We start from the raw sequence: 20,588 nt of genomic DNA, 5'->3' as shown, positions 1-20,588 counted from the left end.
TGTTATATTTTGGCTTTAAAATGTCTGTAGTCCAGTACTAAATTTGAAAAATATGTATAAATTGTGTTAAGCAGTCTTAAATGAAATGCTTGTCATCCGTTGTGGATTGACCTGAAAAAGTACTGCGTTTTAAATTGCTACCAAATATATTGTGTTCAGTTAGAAGGGGTTAACTTGCCTTTTATAGATTTGAGGATAAAATATATATTTGAGGTATTTGAATTGCGCAATTCCATAGTTATGTAAATTAAAATTGTAGCTATGTGCCAACAATGTTAGCAATTAATGGGCAGTGTGTGTAAGCCAGGTAGATAATTGGATTTACAGAATAATATGTCCATTGTTACTTTAATAACTGAAATATTCGCTAAACAAGGAAACCATCTGAGAGGTTTTTTAATTTTTTGTACTGTATTCATAAAATTCATTTCAAAGTTTAAATTGTTCTCCGTGATTTATAGCAGCCCTTGAGATGAGGCTGAAATGACTTACTTTTTTCCTCTTAAGGATTTTCAGACCAAAATTAAAATCTGACAGCCCTAAAGGGCTTGACTCTCTTCACTGAAGTGATTGCCCTAGTTTCCTCAGTCACGTGTAGCTGGTTTTGAAGTCTAGCTTAATTCTTAAATACCCACACAGATAAATATAATCACGTTCAGTGAGCTTGCAAAAATAAAAAGGATAAACGGGGAACTGTGCTGATTTACACAAGATCACAACAGTGCTGTTTTTTTATTTTTTATTATTATTTACTAAAGCATCACTGGACAGTATCTTGGACTATCAAAATAGGACAGTGGGTGAATAATATATATCTATTAATTTCTTGTAACCAAAGTAATTGGTAAAACCCTGACAGTTCTACTGAGGAAGGACTGAAACTAGGTGAATCCATCTCTGGTCATCAAAGGTAATGCCAAGCTTTAATTCTGAAGTCAGTCCACTTTGATATATCCCAGATCTCCATGGACTTCTTCAGACATCAGACAGACAAAAGAAGCATTACTGCAATATTTTATTGTTTAGAAATAAGTCATAAGCCAGTGTAAACCTAAGACAGAATGTGTCGCAAGACAAAGACAAACATTCACAGTCCTTCTTCCTAATGACAGATATTGTCCTGGGTTTCTGAGAATTCATTCGGTGATCATTACTTTAATTTTATGAGAAATAGTGTGAGATTTTATGTTAAAATGTACAAGTCACAATGGATAAAAAAAGCAATATTCCAAATACACATAATGTGTTTCATGATGAAACTGCTTATATTAAGCTGATTCGGAGATGCTGAATTGAAGAAAAATGTCTACGCACAGAACAATGAAAGAGAATTCCTACATCTATCAATGTCTAACACATTTATTAGCGCTTCTATACCTAATGTTATGAATAAATGTAAGCATATAGTCATTTTCAGCTATGGATACATGTTACAAAATACCCTTGCATAGCCACTGTATATAAAAATCAAAAAATGTTCCCAATAACAGAAGCTATTTTGAGCTGGAAGGTGAGTGGGGGAGATGCTATGTCATCTGAACTAAGCTACAAGCTAATCTACTTTTTTCATTTGTCACAATTACTGATTAACACACAGACAATAACACGAATGAATAATATTCATATGTGCAAAAAACACTGCAGTCTGCAGACACAAATTGTAACCCAGTGATAATGACAAAAAAGTTATGCTACTTCTCTGAACAGGAGCATGTAACTTCACCAAATAACAAAAATGATTTCCTAACACCGGTCATTTTCATTTATTCAATGAGAACTGTCTGGTTCATAATGTTGATTAACTCAAAAGGTTCTGGTTTTCTTAAAAAAAAAAAAAAAAACCTGCAGCAAAAATCAAGGTATGTCACGCACCTACAATGGAATTGAATGGAGATATTTTAAAGGATTTTAAATGTGAAGCTTCTAATTTATAAAAGCACTTTAATATTTCTGTTGCTGTAACGCCGTTTAAACTATTGTTAGTCAATTTATGGGTTAAACCGTAAAATGGGATATAACTTCACATAGAGAGAGTTTGTGATGTTTTCACACTAAAATCATGTTAACACTTATCGTCCTGTGATGCTATTGAAAGCAATAAAGCAAGTATTTTAACTTTGACTGGTCCAATTCACTTCCATTCTAAGTGCCTCAACTGTTAAGATGCATTTACATTATCAAAAGTTTTAACAAATTTTGAGACAAAAAAAGTACATTGTGTTTTAAGTGTAGTGATGTATAAAGCACAGTTCACACAGAAATCACTTTCAAACCGTGCAGCTTTTGTTCGTGGCGTATATGTGTGCCAAACTTAATGTTTTAAAATCTTTTAGTGGGGAAACTAAATTCCTATCGCATGGCATCCTATTGAAAAAATGGTAAATGTGACGGCACCTTAACCCAAATATGTGCTTTTTTTGTGACAAGTCCTTTAATTTGAAGTCAGACCCCTATGGTGCATGAAACAGTCCATAAAATCATTAAAATCTACTTGATTTCACCTTTAAACCAATGTTATCAATTATACAGAGCTTTGTAACTGTTAACAAGCAGCAGAATCATTCAGTCTTTGCAACATCTACATCTACAACTAACGATTAGCATTTGATTGATTGAAAGAGAATATTAATCAATAATTGCATCATGTTTTGGGACATTGTGTATAAAGGAAGACTTGAAAGATTTCACTTTGTTAGATAAAATGGTGTAGAAATGCTCGCATTCTTTTTTTTATTTTCCAACTAATTTAGTTATATTCGGAATAAAAACTTGTCATTTTTATTTCGCACAGTAAAACGGAATTAAAGTGAAAACGCCAGCTTCTTATATTCAGAACATTTCTAGGTAATTTCCCATTTATTTAAAAAAAGTGCTCTTGCGTAACTCCCGTGTTCAACATGCACGCCGCATTCAATTCTCAGGTATATCAGTAGACAATAACACTACTGAGAAATTCACAGTATTAAAAAGGCCAGTGTCGCACATAGTCGGCGAATGTGCAAATGGGATTAGAGCTGACACAGAGCGTTGGGTTGCCAGGACAGCCGAGGGAAGGGCGTCTCAAAGTCATACTGCTGCCTCCAGAGAGGAGGCTTACGTCACACAGCGACAAACAGGAGACCGGGGCAACAGAATGGGCTTCTGTGACGGAGAGTGTTTCTTTGGAGGAGGTTTGGGAGGAGCGTAGTTAGAGAAGGGTGTGATTCTCAAGCTGAAACGTACTGGGGAGGGGGATCTTTCGGCGGAATGGCGACGACCTCCTCGTAGGGTGGAAGTAGTACCTGAAAGTAAAACAGTAACATATTAGTAAATGCTTTCCATATTTCTGTTGCATTGCACTATGTTCTTAGATTAAACAGGATAAATTGTTACTTTTTAAATAAATAAATTGTAGCAATTTTTTATATATATAATTTTGTGTAGAAATTTCTCAAGTGCACATAAGAAAGCATGTCTGATATTACTTCATTTTTCCAATCGGACAAAATGGGTCAAGTGAAGAGCACTGCATTGTGGGATGCATTATTTTAGTCGGCTACTGCAAATATTGGCAAATGTAGCAGGTCATCTGTACAGAGCCCTGCAAATTCACATTGGAGAAAAAAAACAATATCACGCTGGAAAAAAAGGCCACAAACTGAGAATTCTTTTTTCACAACTTATTAATTTGTTCCATCATTTTTAGTTAAAACAAGGGAACAATTTAGCCCAGTGTGGCCATGACTTAATTCAAATGAGGAAATAAATTAATACAACATGGCCACGTAATCAAATCAAGGGACCAAACTGATCAAATGTGACCATGAATTAATAAGTTGTGCAAGAAATTTCTTAATTTGTGGTCATGACAATATTTTCTTTTTCGTGTCATTTTCGGGGGCTCTGTACATCAGTGTATTTCTTAAAGAACATTTTGTGTTTTTGTCCATGAGTCTTTCTTCCTTATTTTCATATTCAACTTTTTTAATTATTGTTATTAAGTTTTTGTTTTGTTTAGTTGTTGATGTTTTTATATTTTATTTTAACAGTAATAATGACCCTAGCATAGTATACATGGTATATACTGAAGATATAATAGTAGCATGGAAGTATGTATTCTGAATAGTCATTGATCTATGGTGCTCATGTAGAAGACGCAGGTTCGAATCCCGCCTGCATCATCCCCAAAATTAAATCTCTTCATAATTTCCTAATTGCTTACTGTTTCCATCTTTAAAAATACACTTAAAAATAAATGTATTTGTTGCTTTCTAGCAATCTGTGAGGCATTACTGTCAGACATAACAAAAGGGGGAAAAGACCCTTGGTAAGAGATCTCTGCCTTCATCTAATCTGTAAATGTCTGTCACTGCACAGAAAAGTTCATCCTGCCTATACAGAAAAACATTCCGTTATGAAAAGGTGAGCTTATTAGTAATATGGTCATGAATGCCCTAAGGGGATCACATTCGCAACTTGTCTGGATGCATTAAATGTAATTCTTCATACATGTGAGTTGTCAGTGACTGGAGGGCTTTGAGAATCAACAGAGAAGCAGGACAGATAGACAGAGGCAATAAAACGGGATTACGTCAGACAGCCAGACAGCGGCGGGGTTAGAGGCAGTAGAGGAACACAGCACTGCCCTCTCTAATGCCCTTCATAAACACTGACTTAACAATACACAGGGCATGAGGAGACCGGCATCATGATCCGTGCAGCCCCTTTAGCTGTGCAAAGATAAACTCTACAGCAGACTACATGAGACTGTTTTCATGACTGAATCACGTGTTGGGACAGGAACCAAACTGGATCATTTTCATTATGTTTAGTTTGGTTAATGGTACATGAAAAACTTGCATTCTTTTGCTGACATATACAGCATGACCAGTTTGATAAAAAAAAAAGAAAAAAAATCTTTAAAAATGTAATTTATTCCTTTGATAACAAAACTGAATTTTTAGCATTTACTCCAGTCTTTTATTTTTAAGTACTGTTGGATGCAGTTGTGCTGCTTTATATTTTTTTCTGGAAACTATGATACATTTTTTCCAGGATTCTGGAAAATAGGGGCAAAACGTTCAAAAGGACCACATTTTGTTGATACGGTTTATGTGTGGTCATTATGGAGACATCGGCAAATGTGAGTGTAAAGAAACAAGACTCCATTTAACAGTGAACGTACAAATAGACCTCCGACTTACTGTAGTGTCATTTGTGGTGACATAAAGCAGGACCTCTGTAGTGCTTCTTTCACTGACGTATCTGTAGCAGTTCCACACACAGGCAATAAGGTAAGCCTAAAGAAAATTAGAGAAGAGCTGTAGTTGATGCTAAATAAAACACCACCATCAATCATGTGCATATGGTTTAAACAACAAAAATAAAGAGCCACAGATACAATGACTTGTCTACACTATTTCATTTCCAGATGGCAAAAAATCATAAGAACATATGGGACAAATAACATTAAGTAAGCTGTGGTCGGCTGCATAAACTGCTCTGACTTGTCTTTGACACCTACCTTTTTTTTTTTTTAATATTGGTTATATATTTTTTAAAGCAAATGACATGAAAACACAGACTGATCTACTTTGAATCTGAAAAGTAAGACTGCTAGTTAGTCTTAACGTGGTGGCTATATTTATGAAACTGGCCCCTGACTAAAATAAAAAATAATTTTCAAACTAATATCTGGTTTTACTGTTCACAAAATGTACTCCTTTAGTAAAAGGTACAGTAAGAACTATGTTTCCAACACATTTACTTCTAAATTCAGAGATAATGTTCATTCTCAAAGGCATTCAGATTGATTTAGACAGATCGCAATGCAATAAACAACCTATTAGACCGTCATGCATACAACAGCAAGGAAAGCAAGCAAAGAGGCTAATTTTAGCACACTGTGTTTATCCCAGCAGAGTAATCTGCCTCTCTCTAATGCGTGAAGGCTGTCATAAAGCGATTTGTGTCACATCTGAAGTCAGGCTTCTAGAAGGACAACAGTGTTTGTCTGAAGCAGTCATCTTGCAGGCTACTGTGCATCACATCTAGCTTAAGCGAACCAAAAATGATCTGGCAGATCACAATAAAAGGAAAGCAGTACAGTTGTTTCACTTTACCTTAAAGGCTAAGATGCATCCAACAAAGAGAAGCACTGCTAATACTAGGCACATGTTGTTTGTGGACATCAAGTCCTCTTTGTATGGAAATGTCCCAGGCTGTTAAAACAAAGACACATAGAGTCAAAAAAACGGAATGATACTTTGCAATATCAGATCTGAAACAGCCAGATCCTTACCAGCTGCTGAAGATAGTCCTGTATGGTGTTGGGGTAGACTACAACACTTATCGCTACCAGTGTGTTAAGAGCAAAGTCAAAGATCTGGTAGCAGAAGAAAGGAATGATCCATGCAGCATGTTGCTGAAAGAAAAGAAAGAGATCATTTTACTACGCAGCACAACTGATGGATTGAGCATTTGCATTTATTAAATTAGCAGAATCATAATAAATGGTCTTATAGTCAAAGGATCCTTTAAGCTCAAATGAAAGTCTGTTTTATTAGCTCACCCTTGTGTTTGAGTTCAACGCAAGAAAGAAAGTCTCATGGTGATGGTGGGAAAATAACGTCAGAACTTTTAAATTTTTAGGTGAATAGTTTATTTAACAAGCAAGTTGTCAAACCTTATATGCACCATAGGTGGCCATTCCACAAATCAAAATCATCAGCAATGAGATTGCAGCAGCGATACACATGTCTGTGGAGGAAAGACACGCAAACATCAGATCTGCACAATATTGATGTACAATCTAGGACAGAAAAAGCTAGATAGTGTCATATGAGCCAGTAACATTGCCTGCCTGAGTTCAAATTCTAGTAGTTCAGCGCATGATCACAAGACGTTACAGGCACCATGAACTAGTTACCTGACCTACTGTCTACAGTGCTGTGTTTCCAAAACAGCCACCGGACTCTCATTCTTTCCAAAACACAGGCATATCTTATATTCTTGAGAAATACAAACAAAGCAGCATGCAAAGAAACTTTACAGATAAGAAGGAAGATTGTTTGAACACACTGCCAACAGGAAGATTTCTGGCCTTAGTTTATCATTTCCCAATTTATTTTTTTCAGAGTATGTAATATTATCACTGACATCCTGAGGAATTATTACACACCGAGTTCACCTAATGGCTTATATTACAGAGTTTTCCTCATCTCTGACACTTTAGATTGGGAGGCTGTAACTCTATCGTATCATTATGAGCTGCTCATGCTCTCAGTACTGTACATTGAGTTCAGTGGTGCTGCTCTTAGAAACAGAGCTCTCTCTGGTTAATTCCCTGCATATGTTAAAGGACACTCCAGTGTACAGTCTGTCTACTTCAGCGCCTATTACAAAACAGGCCTCATATAACAGAGGACAGATGCAAAGCTGCCCAGACCAATTAGAAGGAATCATAGTTGAAATCCTGCTGATGAGAGCCGGTTTTAATCGAAGTAACCAGAGCCAGAATCTATAGCTGCACAGACAGCAGGATAGCAGCCTTTGAGCTATCGCTGAACTTAAAAAGTTGTTTGCTCATACTGGAATTTAATAACTATGGGGGATTAAATGACTCAGACGTACTTGCATCGTCCATGACATCCAGATCCGTGCCGAGTTCGGAGCTGGTGAGGTGGTAGTGGTACTGGACCGGGTCATTGAGAGCCGACAACAGGATCAACAAAACCACTGCATTGATCAGCTGAAGAGGACAGAGATTATTAATAAATATTTACATTTACATCTAGTCATTTAGCAGATGCTTTTATCCAAAGAAACTTACAAAAGAGGATAATGTGTGTGTGTGTGTGTGTGTGTGTGTGTGTGTGTGTGTATATATATATATATATATATATATATATATATATATATATATATATATATATATATATATATATATAATACTAAACTTTCTGAAAATGTTTGACTTTCCAGACCAAACAAAAACAGTCACATCAACCATATTATGCTGTTAGCTCTACATAATGACATTTACATTTATGCATTTGGCAGACGCTTTTATCCCAAGCAACTTACATTGCATTCAGACTATACATTTTTTTATCAGTATGTGTGTTCCCTGGGAATTGAACCCACAATCTTTTGTGCTGCTAAAGCAATGCTCTACCACTGAGCTACAGGAACAGATTTATATGAACATTTTAAATTAATCTGTGACACACTTTGGCTTTATCCTCATTCACTGTCTCTGATAATGTTTTTTTTTTCTGTGAGAGCACTTTCCTTTCTGTGTCAATAAACATGGCTGGAGGTTTTAGGTTAATGAATTCTGCTGTTCCTTGCAGTGCAGAAGAGACTGCAGTTGACCACAATATTCACTGCTCCTGTATTTGTTTGTTAGGACTAAACATCCTTCAGTAACAGTTTCAGCATAAGACTATTTTTCTATTTATACCAGGTTAAAGGGCTCTGGTTTCTAAAATAAGCCTCAACATTTAGATTAAGACTAGGAGGAAGTATGACATAATCAGAGTAATAACAGTAACATTTAGGAGTTAAATTATTTAATGCATCTCAAATTTTCTCTTTAATTCTGTATTGATGTCCTGCAACAGTGTTGAATATAGCACGATTTCCAAGACAATATTACTGGGCATCATATAACGTTAGATGTCTGCAGACTTTTCTAGAATGTTCTAGAACTTCTAGGCTGTCTAGATAGGTAACGTTAACACAATATTTATTTTTAAAACATAAATTTTTTAATTAAAAAAGTAATTAAGTTAGAAATCTATTAATACAATTAATAGATTAAGTTAAGTTAAATCTATTATTAATTACTTAATAACATTTATGATATTGATAACTATTTATGTGGCTATAAAAATAAACAGAACGGCTGTCTGTGTGTGTGTGTGTGTTATTTAATAAGAGTTGCATTGACTCACCATATACCAGATGCCCAGGATAATAGTGCCCGTCCGTACATGACAGCACAGGCAGCAGCTGGTCGTGTACCATCTGTCCCACGGAGAAATCATCTTTCCGTCCAAAAACAGCACGAGCTAGTTCATGTATGCCTTTTTAGCACGAAGTAATATTATAATTTTTTATTAATATAAATCGATGGATTTTGAGAGCGCTACAGCTCACCGTCGCAGCATTCGGTCGCCGTTAAATCCTGAGTTGTCTCCGTTTCCCGTTACCGTCCCTTTCGTTCCCCACCGCTGCATTAATCTGGCTCATCTCCGCACCACGTGACCGGAGGGGGATTTGGTGTGACGTCATGAGCCCGCTGGTGCAGTTCGCTGTGCATATTTATTTGGGGGGGGGGGGGGGGTGTAAAACGTTTAAGAAGATACAGTTGTGACCTTTTGAGACAACAATATGGTCATACTACATGGGGCAAGTTGTCACAGTGCAATCTGGGTTCATCAGCAAAATGTAAACAGAGAAGTAAACCTTAAACACAAAATAATCCATTAAATATTAAAAATACAAAACATTTGGCTAACAAATATTGTAAATAATAAATTGTATTAAAGTGATAATTTAAGCATACTATCAAACATAAATAAACTATATAAATACAATAAACTTGCCCCTACCTGAAGATATGATGTTGAGTTAAGACTATTAAAACTACTGGCTTCATTGTTTTAAACTAGAAATGGCTGTCTAGGAAAAACAACTATTTTATTAAGATCTCCCTTTTTTTAGTTTATCTTAATTTGTGACTATACACCTATTTATCTTTTTAATGACAAAACTGTCCATTGCAAAAGAAATTACACATGGATATGAAAAACATAAGTAAAAACTGGAGCAAACATGTCTTCAGACTTATTCTCCCTTGGTTACAAAAGTGTTTATAAAATCTTCAGTGTTGATGAGGACACAGGAGGAGAGCAGATGGCCCATACCAACGAGACTCTCTCTCTGTGTGTGTGTGTGTGTGTGTGCTCTTGTTTTTGTGACACATCAGGACACAACTTAGTATAATGACATGGGTATGACACAAGTATTACAAGGAGAGGGTGACTTATGAGGTCATAACCCATGTCCCCATTTTTCAAAACGCTTATAAATCATTCAGAATGAGTTTTTTCGAGAAAGTAAAAATGCACATAGTTTCCTGTGAGGGCATCAAAAGATGCTGATCTTTTGAACCTCTGTCATAATTTATGTTCATCAAAGAATCCTGAAAAAAAAAAGTCTTGATTTCCACAAAAATATTAAGTAGCACAACTGTTTTCAGCATGGCTACCGCAGGGCTGGTTGCTAAAAAAAATCCCTATCCCTTCGGGGTGGGGGGCATAAATCAATGAAAAAGGATTTATGTACCACAGAGAAAAAGCAGGTTAGACTGTACACGTGACGCAAGACTTATTGTCAGGATGCAGCAACATCGATACCAACAATTCATTTTGTATTTTTTAGTGCATGTTTGGTTTAATATCGGATTACAAAAAAATAGAAATACTGCAAACAATAAAATAATAAAGATTTGCATTTTCCTAAATATTAACTCTTGCAAAACAATAAAAGAGGGGTGTATAATTACGGTTTATCGTTCCAAATATTGCTGGATAAAAGACTTATGTGCACAGTGTGCTGTAATTGCAGTATAAAGATAAATTAAACAGAAGCCAATAACGATGCAGTATGAGAACAAAACAAAAAATGACTAATTGCAATTCAACATACAAATATTATGACTAGGATGTGGGTTATATTTAAACTCCTTAATGTTCAATCAGTTTCAGTTTAAACAGCAAACCTAAGACTGAAGACTGTTGGCTGAATTATTCACAGAAGTGTATTGTTGCTAAGATTCATTAAATAAAAAAAGCTCAGAGCCCAAACAAAATTTTATTTTTATTTAACAAATCAACAGCTCTAAGCTCAAATAGCGATCTTCTTTTATTTAACAAATCAACATAGAAATATTGCATTGACAAGTAAACATGGTCAATCATTCTTAAACTGGTAGAAATACATTGAGTAACCTCTAGAATGATAAACTAAGGCAGGCATCCGATGCTAGCCCAGAGTGCCTCAGAAACACATGATCTACTGAAATTTACAAAACCATGGGCAAAACACCACTAATCAATCCAAATATGAATACGCATTTAAAACCCCCCTCCCAAACCCACCCCACATCCATTCATCATCATCATCGATCATTCATTAAAGCCTATTTACAGTGAGCGGTACTTGCATGAGTTGAAGAGAATCAGGACCGTTGTTCATCACTATGAATGGTTATTAAAAACTCATGCAAGTGCAACACTAAAATCAATCGATTCTGAAATGAAATAAAATGCCAAACCTGTTAAAAAACTTTAAAAAGAGGAAGAGAACAGAAAGCATACACTAATAAGTACAGATTAAGGCAACAGATTCCTGATACTGATCCTGTTTTAGTGTCGTGGAATTAAAGCTGCGCCAATCATAATCAACATCCCGATCAAAATCATATAGAACTTGCTCAGTCAAAACAAACATGAACAAAAATCAAATGTTCACATTGTGCAAGGGAAAACAAAAAGAAAAAAAGGAAAGGTAAATAGACAGGGTATTTTAAAACGTTCAGCACAGTGCAATTACAAAGAGTTTCACCATAGAAAAAAAGCCCTTATAGTTTTATACATATGGCGTGGCTTTTTCTACTTTAATTTGCAGGAAATAAAGCATTGGATTCAACTAGCAGTTGATTAAAAAGGGAAGAGTCATTACTCATCTCGAAGATCCACATACCCAATTATATGGGTAATATAGGCCTATTTATAATAAGGACGGAAAAAAAGCTCGAAGAAAATAGGTTTAGCATTAAAAAAAACAAAAAAACATTCTCTGTAATATAACCGTTCTCTGGTTTTCCAACACAGCGATTACAGTAATTCACCTCTTACTGCTCACAGAAGTACTGCTGGAGGAGACGCCGGCTCGCAGTGCCTCTCTCTGGCTTCTAACAGGAACTGTAGCACTTCTGCAACTGCTGGACACTGCCAAGTGCAATTCAGCAGTATAAAGTGTCCCAGGAACAGTAATTGATGGAACAACGGTAGATCCTTAAAATTTCCCAGATGAAATTCAACACTCCAACTTCAAAATCAGTTTAGTAGCAGTTGGAAAAAAATGACCACAAATGTTTTGCTCCACTTAAAGCATGTCTGATATCAAGGATGATAAGTATTCCTCAACAAACCTCAGTGTAGCGTCATAGTGCACATACATAGTGTTCCAGCCGACAGAATGCTCACATGTACTCTAGATTTCTTTCTCTTTTTTTGTGCTGAGTTCTTCCAACTCAGTTTTGTTTCTATTTTTGATTTTTTTTTTAAAGCACAGTAAATTTATTCAGTATAAAATTCTGTACTTGTGAATTATTGCATAATCATATTTGCATAAGCTATCCTGGATGCTATTCATGGTTCAGGTTTCTTTCCTGGCCTTTTTCTTCTGAACTTGCTTCGGTGGTTCCCAATTCTGATCCGATTTCTCTGTGGGAGCAAAAACAAAGGATGTTATTCAGCATGATTATTATTAATTATATTATCATCATCATCATATTATTATTATATACAGCAGGGTCCCAGAGCCAACTATGAACATCTAGGATTTAAAATGTAATTTACCTGGAAATAAAGTTTCTGAATTTTTGTGGGGAAAAAAATAGTGATATTCTACTACAATCCATCACGCTCCCTAAGATCACAAGACGCTGGACTTATGGACAATTATTTGTATATTAAAAAGTACTAGACAAATAAACTTGAATTGAACTGAATTGAATTCTGAAAGTTTCATCAAAATGATGTTGAAAATATTCTCTGTAATGGGAAAATGGTATTAAAATACATAAAAAAGTGCAAAATACAATAATTTTTACTCCGTCAAATGCATTAGGTCACAAATATACAATTGCTGTTAAGCTTTCTCACCAGGGTTATTATTGTAAACGAAAACTACAATCATAAAAAACATTTTCGTTATTTAAAATAAACGTTAAATAAAATACGATATAAAAACCTTATATTTTTAACTTGAAGAACTAAAATAATTTCAATTAAATTTAAACTAAATTATTATACTATGGATGGATGGACATCACCTATGACCCACTCACTTTGTTGGGACTGTGGAGGGATATTTTGCTTGGATGTTTCATCCTTTGGAACATGAGGCGGATGAGGCTTGACTGTCACGATCTTCTCTGCAGGAGCAGAACCTACTTGAGTCATCTGGAAGAGGAACGTACAACTTAGTCCGTTTCAACTGCAGAATTTACACATGGTATTGATTTGTTATGTCTATACATATTTCATTAAAACGTGATCGTTACCTCAGCGGCTGATCCAACTTCCTCTGGTCTCTTCTTTTTCTTCCGCCTTTTGGATTTCCCAACACCTGCAGGGTCTGTCTTGTCCTTGTCATCATTTGATTCCTGCAACTGGAACAAATATTGAAATCTACTTATAGTCTTGTTGATTTAAGCTATAAAACTATAACTGAATGCGTTTTTTGTTTCATACCACAAGTGGCTTGGAAACTGGCATCTCTTTCAAAACAGGGGCATTTCCTTTGGGATCTTCATAATTCTCCCATAACTCAGTTGGAGCATTCCAGTCTGAGGAGTCCCCGGTGGGAAGACCATCTGAAATCATAAGAGGACACTGGTGATGTTAATAGTCTTTCAGAATATACAACTACCATTCTAAAGTCAGTCTACCAGTCTAAACACAATCAGCCTGTCAGTGAACAATGGCACTGTGTAGTTAATGCTGCTCCACGTGAAAGCAAGCAGGTGATGGAGATTTACTACGGTTTACAGAACCGGCTTTACTGACAAGATGCGCATTAAATATCACATGCAGCCCTAACAAACATAATAAACACTGTAAACATATCAATGCTATTTTAGTTCCCTCACTCCACAACAAAACCTTTCAATTAACAGTAGCCTATTTAAAAAAAGAACAAGAATAAAAAATAGCCTATAAGAAGTTATAGCAACATAAACGAAAAGCCAAAACAAATTAATGTAGGCCAAAACGAAACTGAAACCAGCGTTGGGTCTCATTCGACACAAAATCCAATATTTTTCCAATATGTTTGACTGACTGTATTTTATGATGATAATGAACAGGCTGCAGTGCTTTGTCAAAGTAGCATAGCTTGACTTGATTTTTTTCCTTCTAATAGTGGGAGCAACTTCTCCTTTTAGTCATAAAGAGCCTAAACTGTTTGCCTTTGTGTACATTCACAATAAAAACAAGTCTTTTTGCGTAAAATAAGCCTAAAGAAAAATAGGATGCCGCTTTCTGCGGTTTCCTTTCGCACAACACAAAAATGTACCAAAACTGTGTTCTTCGCTCGTTTTCGTAATTTATTATTCAAGTAAAAATATTTTTATCGTACAGGCCTATTTATTCGCTATATATAGCCCTTGTGAATCCTTATGTTCTGTTGTTTGCTGCTTTTTGCGCATGTAAAATTAATCCCCGGGAAACAAATGTTAGTATTTTTAATGGGTCACAGATACTTATCCTTTCTAATTTAATTAAATTCCAATTTAAAATAAACTTGTCGGTTAACAGCTAATAATCTGTTAACGAGTTGTCGGTTAGGAAAAATAACTGAAATTAACATTGACTGCGTTCTCACACGCTATAAAATGGAGTAAACTTCTAAAAGTCTACATGTTCACCTGGACACATGTGCTAGTGCAGAGATTATATAATAATAATAATAATAATAATAATAATAATAAGACTAACTGATTAAAAAGCTAAGATTTAAGAAACTGTGCCATTTTACAAAGATAAGCTGATTTGGTGAAAATTATATGGTAGTGCATTTTGGATTCAAATGTTTATCAAGCAAATATTTTCTAATGCATGGTATGGCTCAGCACGGCATGGCTTGCATTTCCACTGCAGTGTTATTATAGGTGCGCCGTCTCTACTGCCATGAGTCGCGACTCCTTAAAACTTTTTCATTCCATGTCAGCCCATCAAGCTCTTGCTGGATCTGCTCCTCTTCCATCAATGAGAGGAATGTCTGTGTTTATTCGACAGACAACGATACAACATTTTTTGGTTGTTTAAAAAGGTGCACTCATTCAAAACAGTTGCGTTTGATCCTTTGATGGCTGTGCGGATTTAAATCTAGCGGTTCTTTTGTGTTTGTGTCTTTCAGTGATGCAGGTAGTGATGAGACACTCTGGCCAATCAGTGATCAGCAGAGTTTATATGTCACGTTTTGGTAACGATACGCACGATACCTTAACTGAAGTGGTACGAAAAAAAGTACCAGGTACTGTACCCAGTGGAAAACCCCTCAAAAGTGAAACGAACCACACAGTGGAAAAGTGACATAAAGAGGTTTTAATCTTACTTAAGCTGGACCATTCACTGATGCGTTTACTGTCCCACAGGCCATTATCACTGTTAGATTTTGTCCCAGTCTCTCCACCTGTGAAAATACATGGGTAAAGATAAAGTTATATGTTTCTAGTGCTCATTAGCATACAAGAACAAAATGATTTGCTCCTCACAAGAATGACATCCTAATTAAATTTTGAAATAAGTACCTGATGGGTTCAGTCGGAGCATGTTTACTGGTTTCGGTTCTGCCTTAATTCTACTATCCAAACCAGTCCACGGCCCTGCCACAATAAGACAGCACATAAATATAAAGCTCTGTGAGAAATGTGTGGTTAAAATGCTTGACATCTCAACATAATATTAAGTAAGGAGAAATAACTCAACTCGAATTTCACTGGAACTACCATCTGATTACTACATGTAACAAGAAACTCCAATATCTCCAAGATCTGTCACAATAATCTGAAAGTTTACTGTAAAGCTAAAAACCCTTACAAGCAGCCATAATTGTTTTAAACGCATCGAGGCAGGGTCACAAATAACTCTGAATTCTTACCCTCTGGTTCTTGTTTCCAGGTGGAGTTCTCATGGTTCTTGAGTCCAGGGGTCTTTCTCCCAACAGACAACTTCTTATTGTTTAAAGCATTTGTTTGGGTTGACTTTACAGGAATCTCTGTCCATCCTCCACCGTTTACAGTGCTCACGTCCTTACAGTTAGAGGTGACTAAAAGAAAAGGGTGAAATTTGTTAAGTATATTCTGTAACATTAGTTTCAAAAGTTTGGGGATGGCAAGATGCTTTTGAAAGAGGTCTCTTTTGCTCACAAAGGCTGCATTTTATTTGATCAAAAATACAGTCCGAACATTAATACTGTGAAATATTAGGACAATTAATTTTCTATTATAACGTATTTTAAAAATATATTCCTGTGATGCAAAGCTGAATTTTCAGCATCACTACTCCGCATCCTCACTGAATAAAAGTAGTAATTTCTTTCAAATAAATAAATATAAAATCTTCCTTCTGAACTCAAGTTTACATAAATCTACGCCCTCAATAAAAATTAAAACGTCTGATATTTATAAATTGTATGAAATGTATAACACTTAAAGGGCAGACTTGGCCTAATGGTGAGAGAGCCAGACTTGTAGGCCAAATTCTAGAGTTTTTCATAAAGAAAAGGTGGAACATTCACAGATTCTATATTCATTTTATAAAAACTGTAATTTTACCTGGGGCTATAATGGCATCACCCTTCGAGGCCTTGGCACGTGATGACTCTACAATAAATCAAAGGAAGAGCGCTCCAATGACTAACACTGGCAAACATCTTAAAAGAAATCCTTGTGAATTAACATTTTCTTAGATGCCATGTGCACAGTCCTTGAATGCAGAAATGCATTTAAAGGAAGTACTCTGTATAGGAAAAGCATACCTTTGTTCTTTTTGGTGCCAGCTGGAGCTGTAAGCGCAGGTTGCTCTACCTTCTGGCTGGCACGATCTCCACCCACAGGACTTCCAGAGCTGTCACCAGGGCCCTTCTCTTTTTTGCGCTGCTGACGTTTTTCTCGATTACTGACCTTGGTTTCCCAAGCACCTGCTAAACACAGACATACTGAAAGTGCATCTGGTACAAGCAGCTCATATGAAGTTCTGATGTTCTGCATTTCAACCACTGAGACTCATGACTAGTAAACAGCCTTCACACTGAAAATGTGAGGTTGCCGCCACAGTTTGGTAACCCAGTTTCATACCTTCATCAGGTTCCTTGCCATCAGTGGAGGAAACATATTGGGTTGGCTTCACCTCTGGTTTTGGTTTCTTCTTGTTTTTCTTGGTCTACATAGGAGCCAAAAATACTAATTTAGAACTTCCTGACAAGTCAGAAACAAAGTGTCTTTCTTACTCACACTTACTACAAGCACAAAGTGCCACTTCAGACAGTAAGAAATATATCTAAAAATACTTATTCAGCCTTGTAAAAACTATGCCTAAAGTGTGAGGCCTTGGGAAAAGTACATAGATTCCCCTGGTCTGTGGATCTACCCTATATTTGCCGTATCTGCATTATCAAATTACGGCCGATACTGACACCCGACCACTCTCAATCGTGGTTTACAGACTGAACCAAGGCTGATTCAAACCTTCATAGCACTATTGTGCAAAAGAGTCAAATGTACATTCCAAACCTGTCTATACAAGTCATTGTCATGTGCCCTGTACAAGTGGAGTCAGAAATGTCAGAATTATGGATTCTTAGCACCGGATGACCAAAGCAAAGTCATATTTACAAGTGGGGAACTGATTCCAAATGACACCTGAGCTGCGACTTTGGACAGGGCATGTAGAGGGGGATTTCACACTAGTACATCTGGTGTGCACCCGGGTTCGATTTGACATCAGAGTTAGCAATCAATCTCAGGTTTGTCCAGGCAAACCAACTGAGGTTAAGGGTGAAAGCACCATGAAACATCCATAAATAATTCCATAATATATTTCTAATCTACATTATGGAGATCAGTGAGTGGAAAGCAAACCTATAGTGCACTTTTTGTCTGCTGAACCCATTTGACTAATTTCACTTGCAAAATATTCATAAGTACCCCATGAGAAGCCCAAATGGATTTTTAATAGTTTAACACCAGATTTGCATGTTCACGTTTCTCTGATGGTCACATGACATGTAGGTAAACAAATTTAATTAGCTTCTCTAAGGGTTTACCAGTAAGTTTGAGTTACAACACTAATATCTGTCTTTAACTCCTCACTTTTGGAATCACTTTCAGAACCATTTTCTCCAGCTGATGAATGATAAAAACATCCAACAGCCAGGCGAGAGCCAAATTCACCAAAGGTTAAAGAGCAATTATTTCAGAATATGTCAGAAGACAACATAACTGCAGCATGTGCTTATAATAAATAAAGTTAGTATCATCTGTTGGTGTAGAATAATAGAGTTTTCGTTATCGTTCTAGGTGTGAACGGACCTTTATGTCACTCAACTTTTAAGGTTTGCTTCACATTCAGTTGTGATATCATGTGTAAATAAGTGATAGAAATTAGTACTAAATTCAGTTGTAGTTATTACAAAATTTCTTTGCTTTGTTTGTGCCACTTACATGTTTCTGAGCTGAGTGTTTGTTGTTACTACACACATTCTACTCTTGAGGTACAAGCTTTCCGGTCAAATCACTGCATACTTATGTTCGATGTTATTAGCAAATAAATCTCCAAACTGCGCTGCTCTTCAGAAACCACTCTTACTAAAATGCACCACAGCTGCCAAAAAATGCCTTGGTTCCTAGTTATTGTTACTACAAACATATAAACAAACACACTTCCTCAACCAAACCAGCATGAGTACTAGGTGGACACAACCTTTGTATCCGCAGGTGGCTGTGCAGGCGCAGACACAGGTGCAGGTGCAGCAGGAGGAGGGGGTTTCTTCTTTTTCTCCTGGATGACTTTGATTTCCTCCTGAGGTTCAGTCACGGTCTGTCCATTCGCCTGGGCCTTCTGCTGCGGGAACATGAGTTACCAATAACCACAAACTCCACATTTCAGTCCTCTATCAACTGACAGTATTTAAAAACTGCCCTTAGGCCACGAAAACTGTCTCTACGGCGGAGCCTTTATATAGTGTGGACTCACAAAAGCTGGTGTTTAGCCGAAACGAAACTCGTGTTGTGACGCGCTCTGCTCGACTGTGCGACGTGGCTCTCCTGTAGTCCTCGTGTCTGTATTATTACTATACCGATAAGTTACTCGGTATCAAATAACAACGTCAGATTTGTTCATTTAATCCTAAAGCTGACGATAAGCGATATAGAATTAAATCGTTATGATAGGTAAAATCTTTCTATATGAATAGCTGATGCCTAGAGGTTTTGACAGGTTAGCATGTTAGCATCTAACGTTACTTTTGGAAATCTCCATCAAACTCAAATCAGTTGAATATGATTTTTAGAAAGATAATGTTACTCGAAACCTAGTAAGCTGCGTACCTAGATCTAATTTTTGGGTTTCGCATAAGTGTCCAAAAAGACGAAAGTGTAGGACGAAAGCTGATTAAGTTTTGAATCACAACCATTAGCAGGAGATCTCCATCACAGGCCGCTTACCTTCTCGGCTGCTTTCTTTTTGTTCTTCTTTTTCGGTTCGCTCGGCTCGGTCTTCACAGTGTTCGGTGGCAGAGCGGTCTTAACCGGGATCTCAGCAACGGCGGTGCTGGGACTCACAGTAACGGGTGACACTCGGCGTTTCCTCCGTCCACAGGCCGCGAGCAGCACCAGCACCGTCAGCCCGATAAGCGCCGCGCTTAGAATCAGCCACGACGGACACTGCTCCGGCTTTAGTCCCAGATCAACCCCCAGCTCGAGCCGGAGGAAGTCCAGGCCTGAGGACAACAACCCGCGGATACGGTCGGACATGTATTCGGCTCGCCGTGTGGCCAAAGCTCGCCAGTCCTGGTCCATTTTTATAAGCAGCGGACAAGAACCGCACGCAGAGAGGGAGAGTGAGCTGCTGATGGCAGCGGGAGAGAGTGAACGACAGGGGGGAGTGGCTTTGAGATTTCTCGCCTTTTACATGATGGCTGTGTCTCAAAACATATCGATCTGACTAACTAGACAACACTTTTGTGCGTCTTAACGGGGCGCAGCATTTTTGGACAACAAAAGGAATATATCCTCAATTTTTTTGTCTGTTTGATCATCTTTTCATCTATAATTAAAAAAGCTTCCGGGCTCACTTCCTTCTATCGCACTTTTTGACTTCTGACTTCTCTTTTTTTATAGTAATAAAAAATCTTGAAACAATACGAGATTTCTTTTGAAGATTCTTCCGATTAGTTTGCTTTCCTTAGTTTGTTTCCGTTTATTTATTAATTACTACTTAAATTTTTTTGTCATATTCATCGTTTGTTTATAAGGGCTTGTGATTGTAATTTTTTTGTGGACAAAAACAAAAAACTAATCTAAATTAATTAAATTCTTATTGCATTTAATAACCTTATCAGTCTATTGCCAAATTATGATATTATTTCAGTTTTAACCCACCAGAAAATTGCTTCATTAATTGGTTCTGACTGTATTTTAAATAAAATCACTAAACAAATAAACATGTAGGCTAGTAACTAATCCATTTATTCCGTCTGGATTTGTCATACTCTAACAGGTTATATTTGAAAGAAATATTCATTAAGTA

General features: G+C 36.7%; 2 protein-coding genes across 5 annotated transcripts; both read right to left on the bottom strand.

The window, feature by feature from the left end:
• Nucleotides 1-1,000: 1,000 nt before the first annotated feature.
• LOC113091833 (lysosomal-associated transmembrane protein 4B-like) lies at nucleotides 1,001-9,243 on the bottom strand. Its single transcript, XM_026257481.1, has 8 exons — nucleotides 9,142-9,243; nucleotides 8,937-9,029; nucleotides 7,612-7,729; nucleotides 6,665-6,738; nucleotides 6,281-6,403; nucleotides 6,102-6,200; nucleotides 5,184-5,279; nucleotides 1,001-3,281 (listed from the first exon to the last, which is right to left on the bottom strand). Exons 2-8 carry the CDS (start codon nucleotides 9,027-9,029, stop codon nucleotides 3,207-3,209), a joined length of 678 nt encoding a protein of 225 aa, XP_026113266.1. The 5' UTR covers nucleotides 9,142-9,243; the 3' UTR covers nucleotides 1,001-3,206.
• Nucleotides 9,244-10,847: 1,604 nt separating this feature from the next.
• On the bottom strand, nucleotides 10,848-19,982 carry LOC113091878 (protein LYRIC-like). 4 transcript variants are annotated; one of them, XM_026257550.1, is made up of 12 exons: nucleotides 19,505-19,982; nucleotides 18,762-18,899; nucleotides 17,138-17,222; nucleotides 16,819-16,983; nucleotides 16,616-16,663; nucleotides 15,940-16,107; nucleotides 15,590-15,664; nucleotides 15,394-15,471; nucleotides 13,530-13,651; nucleotides 13,340-13,447; nucleotides 13,124-13,238; nucleotides 10,848-12,497 (listed from the first exon to the last, which is right to left on the bottom strand). In XM_026257550.1, the coding sequence occupies exons 1-12, from the start codon at nucleotides 19,856-19,858 to the stop codon at nucleotides 12,430-12,432; spliced, it is 1,524 nt and encodes a 507-aa protein (XP_026113335.1). In that variant the 5' UTR covers nucleotides 19,859-19,982; the 3' UTR covers nucleotides 10,848-12,429. The 4 variants fall into 4 exon arrangements, with proteins under 4 accessions (XP_026113335.1, XP_026113336.1, XP_026113333.1 ...); XM_026257551.1 differs by having other exon boundaries at nucleotides 16,819-16,980; nucleotides 19,505-19,977; XM_026257548.1 differs by having other exon boundaries at nucleotides 18,762-18,902; nucleotides 19,505-19,971.
• Nucleotides 19,983-20,588: the final 606 nt, after the last annotated feature.

This window comes from Carassius auratus, unplaced genomic scaffold (genome assembly GCF_003368295.1).
Source record: "Carassius auratus strain Wakin unplaced genomic scaffold, ASM336829v1 scaf_tig00214327, whole genome shotgun sequence".
Taxonomy (NCBI): domain Eukaryota; kingdom Metazoa; phylum Chordata; class Actinopteri; order Cypriniformes; family Cyprinidae; genus Carassius; species Carassius auratus.
Note: the sequence above shows the minus strand (reverse complement) of the source record. Positions and strands in the feature narration are given on the sequence as shown.